Below are 13,789 nucleotides of genomic sequence, written 5' to 3' on the forward strand. Positions count from 1 at the left end.
ATTTTGATGACATTCCTACCTATGTAGGTTGGGCTCAACACAATATTTTCGCATTCGGAAGAGAAAGTTGGTGACTGAAATTTCGTAAATAGATCTCACCGCGACGAAAAACGTCTTTGCTTTAATGACTTCCATCCCAATTCACGTATCGTATCTGCCACACTCTCTCCCCTATTACATGATAATACATAACGAGCTGCCCTTTTTTTGCACCCTTTCGATGTCCTCCTTCAATCCCACCTGATAAGGATCCCACACCGCACAGCAATATTCTAACAGAGGACGAACGCGTGTAGTGTAAGCTGTCTCTTTAGTAGACTTGTTGCATCTTCTAAGTGTCCTGCCAATGAAAAGCAACCTTTGGCTCGCCTTCCCCACAATATTATCTATGTGGTCTTTCCAACTGAAGTTGTTCGTAATTTTAACACCCAGGTACTTAGTTGAATTGACATCCTTGAGAATTGTACTATTTATCGAGTAATCGAATTCCAACAGATTTCTTTTGGAACTCATGTGGATCACCTCACACTTTTTGTTATTTACCGTCAACTGCTACCTGCCACACCATATAGCAATCTTTTCTAAATCGCTTTGCAGCTGATACTGGTCTTCGGATGACCTTACTAGACGGTAAATTACAGCATCATCTGCGAACAACCTAAGAGAACTGCTCAGATTGTCACCCAGGTCATTTATATAGATCAGGAACAGCAGAGGTCCCAGGACACTTACCTGGGGAACACCTGATATCACTTCAGTTTTACTCGATGATTTGCCGTCTATTACTACGAACTGCGACCTTCCTGACAGGAAATCACAAATCCAGTCGCACAACTGAGACGATACCCCATAGGCCCGCAGCTTGATTAGAAGTCGCTTGTGAGGAACGGTGTCAAAAGCTTTCCGGAAATCTAGAAATACGGAATCAACATGAGATCCCCTGTTGATAGCGCCCATTACTTCGTGCGAATAAAGAGCTAGCTGCGTTGCACAAGAACGATGTTTTCTGAAACCATGCTGATTACGCATCAATAGATCGTTCCCTTCGAGGTGATTCATAATGTTTGAATACAGTATATGCTCCAAAACCTTACTGCAAACCGACGTCAATGATATAGGTCTGTAGTTCGATGGATTACTCCTACTACCCTTCTTAAACACTGGTGCGACCTGTGCAATTTTCCAATCTGTAGGTACAGATCTATCGGTGAGCAAGCTGTTGTATATGATTGTTAAGTAGGGACCTATTGTATCAGCGTAATCTGAAAGGAACCTAATCGGTATAAAATCTGGACCTGAAGACTTGCACCGTATCAAGCTATTTGAGTTGCTTCGCAACTCCTAAAGTATCTACTTCTAAGAAGCTCATGCTAGCAGCTGTTCATGTTTCAAATTCTGAAATATTCCATTCGTCTTCCCTGGTGAAGGAATTTCGGAAAACTACATTCAATAACTCCGCTTTAGCGGCACAGTCGTCGGTAACAGTACCATCGGCATTGCGCAGCGAAGGTATTGACTGCGTCTTGCCGCTTGTGTACTTTACATACGACCAGAATTTCTTCGGATTTGCTACCAAATTTCAAGACTGTTTCGTTGTGGAACCTCTTAAAGGCATCTCGCATTGAAGTCCGCGCCAAATTTCATGCGTCTGTAAATTTTAACCGATCTTCGGGATTTCGCGTTCTTCTGAACTTTGCATGCTTTTTCCGTTACCTCTGCAACAGCGTTTGGACCTGTTTTGTGCACCACGGGGGATCAGTTCCATCTCTTACCAATTTATGAGGTATGAATCTCTCAATTGCTGTTGCTACTATATCTTTGAATTTGAGCCTCATCTCGTCTACAATTGCATAGTCAGTTCGGAAGGAATGGAGATTGTCTCTTAGGAAGGCTTCTATTGACACTTTATCCGCTTTTTTAAGTAAAATTATTTTACGTTTGTTTCTGGTGGATTTGGAAGAAACGGTATTGAGCCTAGCTACAACGACCTTGTGATCACTAATCCCTGTATCAGTCATGATGCTCTCTATCAGCTCTGGATTGTTTGTGGCTAAGAGGTCAAGTGTGTTTTCGCAACCATTTACAATTCGCGTGGGTTCGTGGACTAACTGCTCGAAATAATTTTCGGAGAAAGCATTTAGGGCAACCTCAGAAGATGTTTTCTGCCTACCACCGGTTTTGAACAAGTATTTTTGCCAACATATCGAGGGAAAATTGAAGTCCCCACCAACTATAACTGTATGAGTGGGGTATTTATTTGTTACGAGACTCAAATTTTCTCTGAACTGTTCAGCAACTATATCATCGGAGTCTGGGGGTCGGTAGAAGGAGCCAATTATTAACTTAGTTCGGCTGTTAAGTATAACCTCCACCCATACTAATTCGCACGGAGTATCTACTTCGACTTCACTACAAGATAAACCACTACTGACAGACACACACACACTCCACCACCAGTTCTGCCTAATCTATCTTTCCGGAACACCGTCTGAGACTTCATAAAAATTTCTGCAGAACTTATTTCAGGCTTTAGCCAGCTTTCTGTACGTATAACGATTTCAGCTTCGGTGCTCTCTATTAGCGCTTGAAGCTCAGGGACTTTCCCAGCACAACTACAACAATTTACAACTACAATTCCGACTGTTCCTTGATCCAAGCACGTCCTTGGACTATCTGAGCTCTAATGACACCACTGACATGCTTTTTCAGTCACAATCAAAAAGAACACGGTGCAACACCCCAAACAGCTATCCAGATTTCGATTGCCCGTGTATTCCCTAAATTGTTTTAACCTGTGCTCCATCCATAAATGATCTCCTCCTCATCCTCAATTGTGTGCTAAATTCTAGTTTCCCTTCCTCCTTTATTCTTAGTTTGAACAAAAGCAACATTCAGTGAGAGATATACAAACACTTGGCAAAGGTAATTTCATACATAAGCAACTGAGTTATGATTCCACACTTCTAGATTATAACAAACCACAGATGTAGTTACTAGAATGTATCAAACATGTGCTGCATTAAAGTTTATCATTTTGTGTTGATTCAACAATATGAACCTAAACACTAAAGACAGGAATCTAACCTCACAAATTCAAAACTCAAGTTTGCTTTAGGCAGCAGAAATTCATCATCTTGTTTGAACCAAACTCTAGTCAGTGGAGTGTTCTGGATAATTGTAGGATGTTCAGGTGCCTGCAAAACAAAGTCTTTATTGAACAGCTGAATTCTGACTTTAGTGTTCAGACTGTTGTTCCAAGTATTATGCTTAAAAATGACTTACATTATCTTCACGAGGTAACAGATCAAAATCAGTTGGAATAAATTCGTTTTTGGGGGGAAGTTTTAGATCTTCACATAAATTTGTTTCTTCCCATCTCTGTGGATGAAAAATCAAAATTATTACAAAGAATATCACACCTTAACCATTCAAAATTTTCACGTAGTGTGAATGCAAACCTATGTACCTTTAATGTTTCCTGAGGAATTTCTTCCAATTTGTATTTCGTCCCATACCATTTTTCTGTCTGATCTACCAGTTCTTCGAATTTTCTTCCAACAACTGCAATCCTATCAAAACAGAACATGTTAAAACAATCAACTTTTTATGACACACACACACACACACACACACACACACACACACACACACACATATTTACCTTATGTTTTGTGGTGTCAAATAATCCATTACCATTTTTATAAGCTCAGGTTTCCACTCAGTTATCAGATAATGTCCAGAGAGTACTTCTTCCAAAGGATATTCCTTGGGGCAGTCATTTATTCATGTTAGATTTTGCTATAACTTCTAGTTATCATTACATTTTAACTCGTTGTACAATAGATCACTTACATTAAGGTTCTGAGCTGTTGTTGATGCATGGTTCTGGGGCATTTCCTTATCTTTAAAACGAAAATGCATTGTCATAATATCTCTGTATTCTTCAAAAATCCACTGCTTTGGTCCTTCCTTCTTCAACATATTTATGTACTATTTGAAAAATTAATATTAATCTCATTACAAAACTTAAAACAATAAAGTTCAGCATGTCATTGAAATTTATAGTAATAACACAAAATATGAGATCAGTTTTGTATTAACATCAGTAAAATTAAACATAGTTGGGTTCACTTACAAACAGAATTTGAAAATACAAGGCACATTCCATAAGTCATGCAACACTTTTGCTGAAAGCAGGTAGGTTTTATTCAGGATTCCAATACACCATATTATTCCCCACTTTTTTCTTATAAAAATCTATTTTTCATCATAGTCTCTGTTTTACCCCCCCATGAACCATACACATTTCCATTGGTGGGGAGGCTTGCGTGCCTCAGCGATACAGATAGCCGTACCGTAGGTGCAACCACAACGGAGGGGTATCTGTTGAGAGGCCAGACAAATTAATGGTTCCTGAAGAGGGGCAGCAGCCTTTTCAGTAGTTGCAGGGGCAACAGTCTGGACGACTGACTGATCTGGCCTTGTAACACTAACCAAAATGGCCTTGCTGTGCTGGTACCGAGAAACGGCTGAAAGCAAGGGGAAACTACGGCCGTAATTTTTCCCGAGGGCATGCAGCTCTACTGTATGGATAAATGATGATGGCGTCCTCTTGGATAAAATATTCCGAAGGTAAAATAGTCCCCCATTCGGATCTCCGGGCGGGGACTACTAAGGAGGACGTCATTATCAGGAGAAAGAAAACTGGCGTTCTATGGATCGGAGCGTGGAATGTCAGATCCCTTAATCGGGAAGGTAGTTTAGAAAATTTAAAAAGGGAAATGGATAGGTTAAAGTTAGATATAGTGGCAATTAGTGAAGTGCGGTGGCAGGAGGAACAAGACTTTTGGTCAGGTGAATACAGGGTTATAAATACAAAATCAAATAGGTGTAATGCAGGAGTAGGTATAATAATGAGTAAAACACTAGGAATGCGGGTAAGCTACTACAAACAGCACAGCGAACGCGTTATTGTGGCCAAGATAGACACGAAGCCCACGCCTACGACAGTAGTACAAGTCTATATGCCAATTAGCTCTGCAGATGACGAAGAAATTGAAGAAATGTATGATGAAATACAAGAAATTATTCAGATAGTGAAGGGTGACGAAAATTTAATAGTCATGGGTGACTGGAATTCGGTAGTAGGAAAAAGGAGAGAAGGAAACGTAGTAGGTGAATATGGATTGGGGCTAGGAAATGAAAGAGGAAGCCGCCTGTTGGAATTTTGCACAGAGCATAACTTAATCATAGCTAACACGTGGTTCAAGAATCATAAAAGAAGGTTGTATACATGGAAGAATCCCGGAGATACTAAAACGTATCGGATAGATTACATAATGGTAAGACAGAGATTTAGGAACCAGATTTTAAATTGTAAGGCATTTCCAGGGGCAGATGTGGACTCTGATCACAATCTATTGGTTATGAACTGTAGATTAAAACTGAAGAAACTGTGAAAAGGTGGGAATTTAAGGAGATGGGACCTGGATAAACTGACTAAACCAGAGGTTGTACAGAGTTTCAGGGAGTGCATAAGGGAACAATTGACAGGAATGGGGGAAAGAAATACAGTAGAAGAAGAATGGGTAGCTTTGAGGGATGAAGTAGTGAAGGCAGCAGAGGATCAAGTAGGTAAAAAGACGAGGGCTAGTAGAAATCCTTGGGTGACAGAAGAAATATTGAATTTAATTGATGTAAGGAGAAAATATAAAAATGCAGTAAATGAAGCAGGCAAAAAGGAATACAAACGTCTCAAAAATCAAGATCAACAGGATATGCAAAATGGCTAAGGAGGGATGGCTAGAGGACAAATGTAAGGATGTAGAGGGTTATCTCACTAGAGGTAAGATAGATACTGCCTACAGGAAAATTAAAGAGACCTTCGGAGAAAAGAGAACGACTTGTATGAATATCAAGAGCTCAGATGGAAACCCAGTTCTAAGCAAAGAAGGGAAAGCAGAAAGGTGGAAGGAGTATATAGAGGATCTATACAAGGGCGATGTTCTTGAGGATAATATTATGGAAACGGAAGAGGATGTAGATGAAGATGAAATGGGAGATATGATACTGCGTGAAGAGTTTGACAGAGCACTGAAAGACCTGAGTCGAAAAAAGGCCCCGGGAGTAGACAACATTCGATTAGAACTACTGACGGCCTTGGGAGAGCCAGTCCTGATGAACCTCTACCATCTGGTGAGCAATATGTATGAAACAGGCGAAATACCCTCAGACTTCAAGAAGAATATAATAATTCCAACCCCAAAGAAAGCAGGCGTTGACAGATGTGAAAATTACCGAACTATCAGTTTAATAAGTCACGGCTGCAAAATACTAACGCGAATTCTTTACAGACGAATGGAAAAACTGGTAGAAGCCGGCCTCGGCGAAGATCAGTTTGGATTCTGTAGAAATATGGGAACACGTGAGGCAATACTGACCCTACGACTTATTTTAGAAGCTAGATTAAGAAAAGGCAAACCTACGTTTCTAGCATTTGTAGACTTAGAGAAAGCTTTTGACAATGTTGACTGGAATACTCTCTTTCAAATTCTGAAGGTGGCAGGGGTAAAATACAGGGAGCGAAAGGCTATTTACAATTTGTACAGAAACCAGATGGCAGTTATCAGAGTCGAGGGCCATGAAATGGAAGCAGTGGTTGGGAAGGGAGTGAGACAGGGTTGTAGCCTCTCCCCGATGGTGTTCAATCTGTATACTGAGCAAGCAGTAAAGGAAACAAAAGAAAAATTTGGAGTAGGTATAAAAATCCATGGAGAAGAAATAAAAACTTTCAGGTTCGCCGATGACATTGTAATTCTGTCAGAGACAGCAAAGGACTTGGAAGAGCAGTTGAACGGAATGGACAGTGTCTTGAAAGGAGGATATAAGATGAACATCAACAAAAGCAAAACAAGTATAATGGAATGTAGTCGAATTAAGTCGGGTGATGCTGAGGGAATTAGATTAGGAAATGAGACACTTAAAGTAGTAAAGGAGTTTTGCTATTTGGGGAGCAAAATAACTGATGATGGTCGAAGTAGAGAGGATATAAAATGTAGAATGGCAACGGCAAGGAAAACGTTTCTGAAGAAGAGAAATTTGTTAACATCGAACATTGATTTAAATGTCAGGAAGTCGTTTCTGAAAGTATTTGTATGGAGTGTAGCCATGTATGGAATTGAAACATGGACGATAAATAGTTTGGACAAGAAGAGAATAGAAGCTTTCGAAATGTGGTGCTACAGAAGAATGCTGAAGATTAGATGGGTAGATCACATAACTAATGAGGAGGTACTGAATAGAATTGGGGAGAAGAGGAATTTGTGGCACAACTTGACTAGAAGAGGGGATCGGTTGGTAGGACATGTTCTGAGGCATCAAGGGATCACAAATTTAGTATTGGAGGGCAGTGTGGAGGGTAAAAATTGTTGAGGGAGACCAAGAGATGAATACACTAAGCAGATTCAGAAGGATGTAGGCTGCAGTACGTACTAGGAGATGATGAAGCTTGCACAGGAGAGAGTGGCGTGGAGAGCTGCATTAAACCAGTCTCAGGACTGAAAACCACAACAACAACAACAACAACAACAACCTCTGTTCAATGCGACAGCCTTAGTGAGAGGACCGAATGCCACACGGTACCACTCTACTGGACAATGTCGGAGTCAACATCTTGCTGCATCAGTAACTTCTCGATCATCCACATACCGCTTCCCACAAAGTGCATCCTTCATTGGGTCAAACAGATGGATGTTGGAAGATGCAAGATTTGGGCTGTAGGGTGGATGATGAACAGTCCAATGAAGTTTTGTGAGTTCCTTTCAGATGTGCACTGCCTGAGGGTGCGGCTTTGAACTTCTCCTTCGGAGGAGAGGTGGTATGGCACCTCTCTACGAGTTTGTTTTATTTCAACAAAAAATTGCCACGATCAGCCTTACAACATTCAAGCGACATCGCACAGATTGTCCTTTTAGCTCTTTATGATCTCCCATTAGGTGACGAAGAACCCATGGTGTACACACCTTCAGTACCCCAACTAGTGGATAAGTACGTTAGCACTACCAACAGCGACATCCAGTTGCACAGCGAGGTGTTTGTTTGTGTACGTCAATCACCTCAAATGAGAGTGGCTGTGTGCTGCCAGCCAGTGCATGGAGGTCTGACAGGTTTACACGAACTCACTACGATGATGACAGGTGCCTCGCCCAATGACTCCCTGTTCTTTTGTTCACTGCCAGGTCTCCACAGACATTAGAGAAATGTCTATGAATACCTGTGATGCTCTGGTTTTCCATCAAATGAAACTCAACGATAGCTCTCTACTTGGAATGCATCCTCATTACAGACACTGTTATGAACACCACCACCTATTGAAACTTCATGAAATTACAGTGACTGGAGTATGAATATATACAATGTCCCACAGCAAATTTGGCATTTTTTAAAGATGGCATTGGAGGTGGGGGAGGGGAGGGGAGGGGGCAGAAGGTAGGGGGCTGAAATTACTTATTGAGCACTGCTCATACAACTGTTCCACACGCGTGTCAAAAGGCATGCGGGAATGTTAAAGTAACGCCAACATTTGGTTGGCAATAAGGCTGTTGTGGACTAAGCAGCAGCTCAGTTGGATGAAAATGGACTATACAACTGACCGTACCATTGTCTGAAAGAAACATCCCAGCATTTGTCTGAACTACCAAAATCACATATAAATCTGGAAAACCAAACTGGAGTTTGAATCACGTTCTGCTCACTCACAAATCCATTGCATTGGCCAAAATCACTAGGTTTACAAACGACATAACTTCCGAAAGATGAAAACTGTTCATGTTTACATGTTAAGGCCTGAAACGGTTTGCCAAACAGATGGAACATTAGTTTTCAATCACCAGTTGATTTCAAAAATGGTGTCTAAAAATTATTATAGTATAGTCAGCACAACGGTTATTTCCCTTGCATTAAATATTAGAGGTACACGTGAGCATGCTCAGTCTAATATTTCTACTTCTCTTTCTATGGAAAATAAATAACTTCATCCAGATCAGCCAAAAATTTGTAAATTTTTAAAAACAAGATGTAACTTGAAAATGCAAGCATGTTTCAAAAGCAGCTGTGCATTTACATGGGAACGAAAATTTACTGTGAAAGTGGAAATCTGGTCGCTAGAGCCACATTTCTAGAACGATACTGGAGTGTTTATGGGAGCCACCAGAAGGGCTATTGGGAAACTGGTTTACAAAATTTGCTTTCAGGAGCCTGTAATGTGACAACGTGCCGTATAGTGAATGCCAGGCATAGTCAAGGCGCAACGGTAGAGAAAGTGGACGCTTATGCCATCTGTGGGCCAGAATTGAAGGCAAAGTGGAAGTGCTTCCACCCGGTGGCAGCTAAATTAAAGAACGCTATGCAGGAGACAGTGTCTGGCTTGTGCTGCACTCTGACAGAGAAATAACAAAAGAATTAAACTAAATAATATTGTTACGTGTAGTAAAAATATAAATGTAATATTACTTTAATATATGAAAATGACTGTAATTGAATATTGTAATGCTATGGTATGTTTAATTGTAAATAGAGAACTTGGCGTAATGTAAAATGATGTTTAGGTGTGGGGAGAATCCCCGAGAATGAGAACAGTGTAAAGGTTGGCGCGTAATATTGGCGGCAGAAGTAAGTTGCCATAGCTCTGAGGCAGAACAAGTGGTAAGTGGCGTAAAAGGGAATGCCAGTGTGTGCTATGGTAACGTTGCTAACAGACCATTTAGAAATGAGCTGAAAAGAGATATGGACTTCGTTTATCGTATGGCTACAAGTTAAATGGCCACTAAGGCTTCTAAGACACGGTATTTCGACGGAGATGGGCTGTGAGCGGCAAAATAGTACGGTTTCCGGCTCTGAGGTACACGGCACTGTATGGTGCAATGCTGTGTTAATTGCGATGAGTTGCTTGTGCCAACGGCGAGGTGTGAAGGGACCAGTAGCCGCATGCAATGGCATATTGTGATCTCAACAACTGATGAGGTCCATTGGTGAGCTCACTTCGGTATCGACGAACTAGAAGTTATCTTACAAAAGTATTATTATGAACAGTGGTTGTTATACCGATGCCATTACCAGTACATTTATATTTTGTGAATCAGTTAGTGTAATAGTCAAACCAAGTTCTCTACAGTGTGTAAAGTTTGAAGGCAATAATAATTTTGTGGTTTAAATTGCATTTCCTGAGTGTAATCAATTATTTAAAGGAAATAGCTCATTATTACCCCATATCCAGTGATTTCTATGTGCTGAAACATCACTGAAAAGCTATGGTGCACGAGTATCGGTGTAGTTATATTACAAGAGAAAATGGTCTGAATTAATGCCAAAATTGCCAGCAGACGCCGCTTCATGCAGCAGATGGAAGGTGCCAGGTACTGTGCCACCTTAATTACTATCCAGATCGATGTGGTGACTTTTCAGTACATTGCCATGGTCAAAAATTATTCCGTTCCGTCCGAGCAACATGATTCTCAATTAGTGTTTTCAGTAACTACACTACTGGCCATTAAAATTGATACACCAAGAAGAAATGCAGATGATAAATGGGTATTCATTGAACAAATATTGCGTGAAAATGTAATCACATGTCAGTTCTAGTACAATATTTGGGTGCATAGATCCTGAGAAATCAGTACCTAGAACAACTACCTCTGGCCGTAATAATGGCCTTGATACACCTGGGCATTGAGGCAAACAGAGCTTGGATGGCATGCACAGGTACAGCTGCCCATGCGGCTTCAACATGATATCACAGTTCATCAAGAGTAGTGATTGGTGTATTGTGACGAGCCAGTTGCTCGGCCACCATTGACCAGGCGTTTTCAGTTGGTGAGAGATCTGGAGAATGTGCTGGGCAGGGCAGCAGTCGAACATTTTCTGTATCCAGAAAGGCCCGTACAGGACCTGCAACATGCGGTCGTGCATTATCCTGCTGAAATGTAGGGTTTCCCATGGATCGAATGAAGGGTAGAGCCACGGGTCTTAACACATCTGAAATGTAACGTCCACTGTTCAAAGTGCCGTCAATGCGAACAAAAGGTGACCGAGACGTGTAACCAATGGCACCCCAAAACATCAGGCCAGGTGATATGCCAGTATGGCGACGACGAATACACGCTTCCAATGTGCGTTCACCGTGATGTCGCCAAACACGGATGCGGCCATCGTGATGCTGTAAACAGAACCTGGATTCATCAGAAAAAATGACGTTTTGCCATTTGTGCACCCAGGTTCGTCGTAGAGTACACCATTGCAGGCGCTCCTGTCTGTGATGCAGCATCAAGGGTAACCACAGCCACAGTCTCCGTGCTGATAGTCCATGCTGCTGCAAACGTCGTTGAAACTGTTCGTGCAGATGGTTGTTGTCTTGCAAACATGCCCATCTGTTGACTCTGGGATTGAGACGTGGCTGCACGATCCGTTACAGCCATGCGGATAAGATGCCTGTCATCTCGACTGCTAGTGATACGAGGCCGTTGGGATCCAGCACGGCACTCCGTATTACCCTCCTGAACCCACCAATCCCATATTCTGTTAACAGTCATTGGATCTTGACCAATGTGAGCAGCAATGTCGCGATACGATAAACCGCAATCACGATAGGCTACAATCCGACCTTTATCAAAGTCGGAAACGTGATGGTACGCATTTCTCCTCCTCACACGAGGCAACACAACAACGTTTCACCCGGCAACGCCGGTCAACCACTGTTTGTGTACAAGAAATCGGTTGGAAAGTTTCCTCATGGCAGCACGTTGTAGATGTCGCCACCGGTGCCAACCTTGTGTGAATGCTCTGAAAAGCTAATCATTTACGTATCACAGCATCTTCTTCCTGTCAGTTAAATTTTGCGTCTGTAGCATGTCATCTTCGTGGTGTAGCAATTTTAATGGCCAGTAGTGTATACTGACAAGCAGATCTGTATTGTTCTTTAATTAAGTGTTCAAGGAAATTGTTGCCACCACAGTACACATTGTGCCTTCAGCACAATGCAGGCTCAATAACATTAAATTCAGTAATTACAATTTGTGTAGTTTACATTAACCTAAAACAAGTTCAAGTGTTTATCATGTGTGTTTATGTATTCTGAAACAATTTCAGGCTGTGGTATTGTTTTAAATGAATAATGTCCTCCTGCTAGGCAATATCAAACATACAGAATTAAGTGCTCCCTGTTCAGTCACTTCAAAGAGATTATCAGTGCTACTAATAATCAAATATAAACGTAAAAATAAGTTTGTTACGCGCCATTATTATTATTTATTCCAAAAATTCCGTGTAGTAGTTGGTGTCTATTCAAACCTCTTACACACGAGAGCCGCTTTCCGGAAGTTCGATGTCGCATGGTCTAATAATAATACAGTAAATTCGTGTAGTGGCATCGCAAGCCCCATCTAAACATACTGAATGACAGCTCATTCATCAGATGTTCACACTGAACAAGGCTGGGAGAAGAAAATTTGGTCTGTGCTTTTCAAAGAGACTATCCTGGTAACTGCCCCCCCCCCCCTTTTTTTTTTTTAAAGGGGGGGAAGCTACCACCGTCTATCTGGATGGCTGGACAAGGATTTTAATCCCCACTCTTCCCAAATACAGAGGTAAAGGGAAGATTAAGATTGAACATGCAGTCAACACCGAAGTCATTAGGGGCAGAGCACCAGCGCAAACTGGTTCAGGACGAAGAAAGAGTTTGGCTGTATCTTTTTCAACAAAATCATCCCCTGTGCCACACTGAAATGATTGTAAAATGTTTGGTTGAAATGCTATGGTACTTTACACAATTATTCATTTTAAACTGTCTTAATTTCTTTCAGGACGACAGTTGGTATGCCTGCATTTCAAAATTAATTTCTCTAATTTTGCTGTGACAGTCATAGTAAGAGATGTATGAGTGAGGAAGAAGTATGTAGCTGGAGTCATCATAAAATATACACTTTCAGAACATAATATCCTTTAAATGATGCACAACTTTTTCTTGTACCATCTACCATTGGAAACTATTGAGCATTTGTGATACTCTTGTGCTCATCAAGCCCATCGTGAGTTCCATGTTTTTTTTAAAGTCTTTCCTTCCATTAAGCCAACACAATAAGGTCATCGCATTGACAACAAAAACCTCAGTATTCAGTTGAATGAGATCTTTTTAAGAAACCTGTTTTCTTCCATCAACTGCAATGTAATAGAATCCTTTCAATGAATTTTGTCTGGCATCTGTCTTACCACCAACTGGATCTATTTAATGACAGAATCTGCAGTAACTGAAAACCAATTAACTTTCAAAATTCATTCTATTTGCCTTTAAAAAAGTTACATGTGTATTTAATTCAGTGTAACTATAGACAATATTTATATTAGCCCTGATGCTACATGAGAACACAGGCTTTCTTGGCAAATTTCAATTGTGAAATCATTTTGGATTATCAATTAAGTCACGATGGTCTCCCAAGGAATACTTCAACAAGTTTCCTTATTTCTAAGTGAAGTCAAAGTGACACCTAGGAAATGGAAATCAGTGAAACATTGTTTCCACAAGACTCCATTACTTAGCTCGCAGCCTAAACAATTTTCATCAGCCACAACTTCAATTTGCCCTTGTCTCATTAGCAGTTTTTCTCTTTGGTTCCACATATTTATTGCTTTACTCCCTGACACTATCTGTTAACTGGCATCAGCATTCTCTCTCTCTCGCTATTCCTTCAAATGCCTTGTTGGAATCAGCACAGCAATGGAGTCTCAAGCTTTTGGTCTT

The 13,789-nt window shown here is 40.9% G+C and overlaps 1 protein-coding gene across 1 annotated transcript in view; it reads right to left on the bottom strand.

Moving 5' to 3' along the window:
• The window catches only part of LOC124619389 (insulin-degrading enzyme), a 189,879-nt gene that overhangs the window by 83,482 nt on the left and 92,608 nt on the right, over positions 1–13,789 (bottom strand). Inside the window, 5 exon segments of the mRNA XM_047145736.1 lie at positions 3,085–3,194; positions 3,283–3,378; positions 3,467–3,569; positions 3,662–3,765; positions 3,853–3,990. Of these exon segments, the coding sequence (XP_047001692.1) occupies positions 3,085–3,194; positions 3,283–3,378; positions 3,467–3,569; positions 3,662–3,765; positions 3,853–3,990 (551 nt within the window).

Source organism: Schistocerca americana, chromosome 6, assembly GCF_021461395.2.
Source record: "Schistocerca americana isolate TAMUIC-IGC-003095 chromosome 6, iqSchAmer2.1, whole genome shotgun sequence".
In the NCBI taxonomy this organism is placed as follows: Eukaryota; Metazoa; Arthropoda; class Insecta; order Orthoptera; family Acrididae; genus Schistocerca; species Schistocerca americana.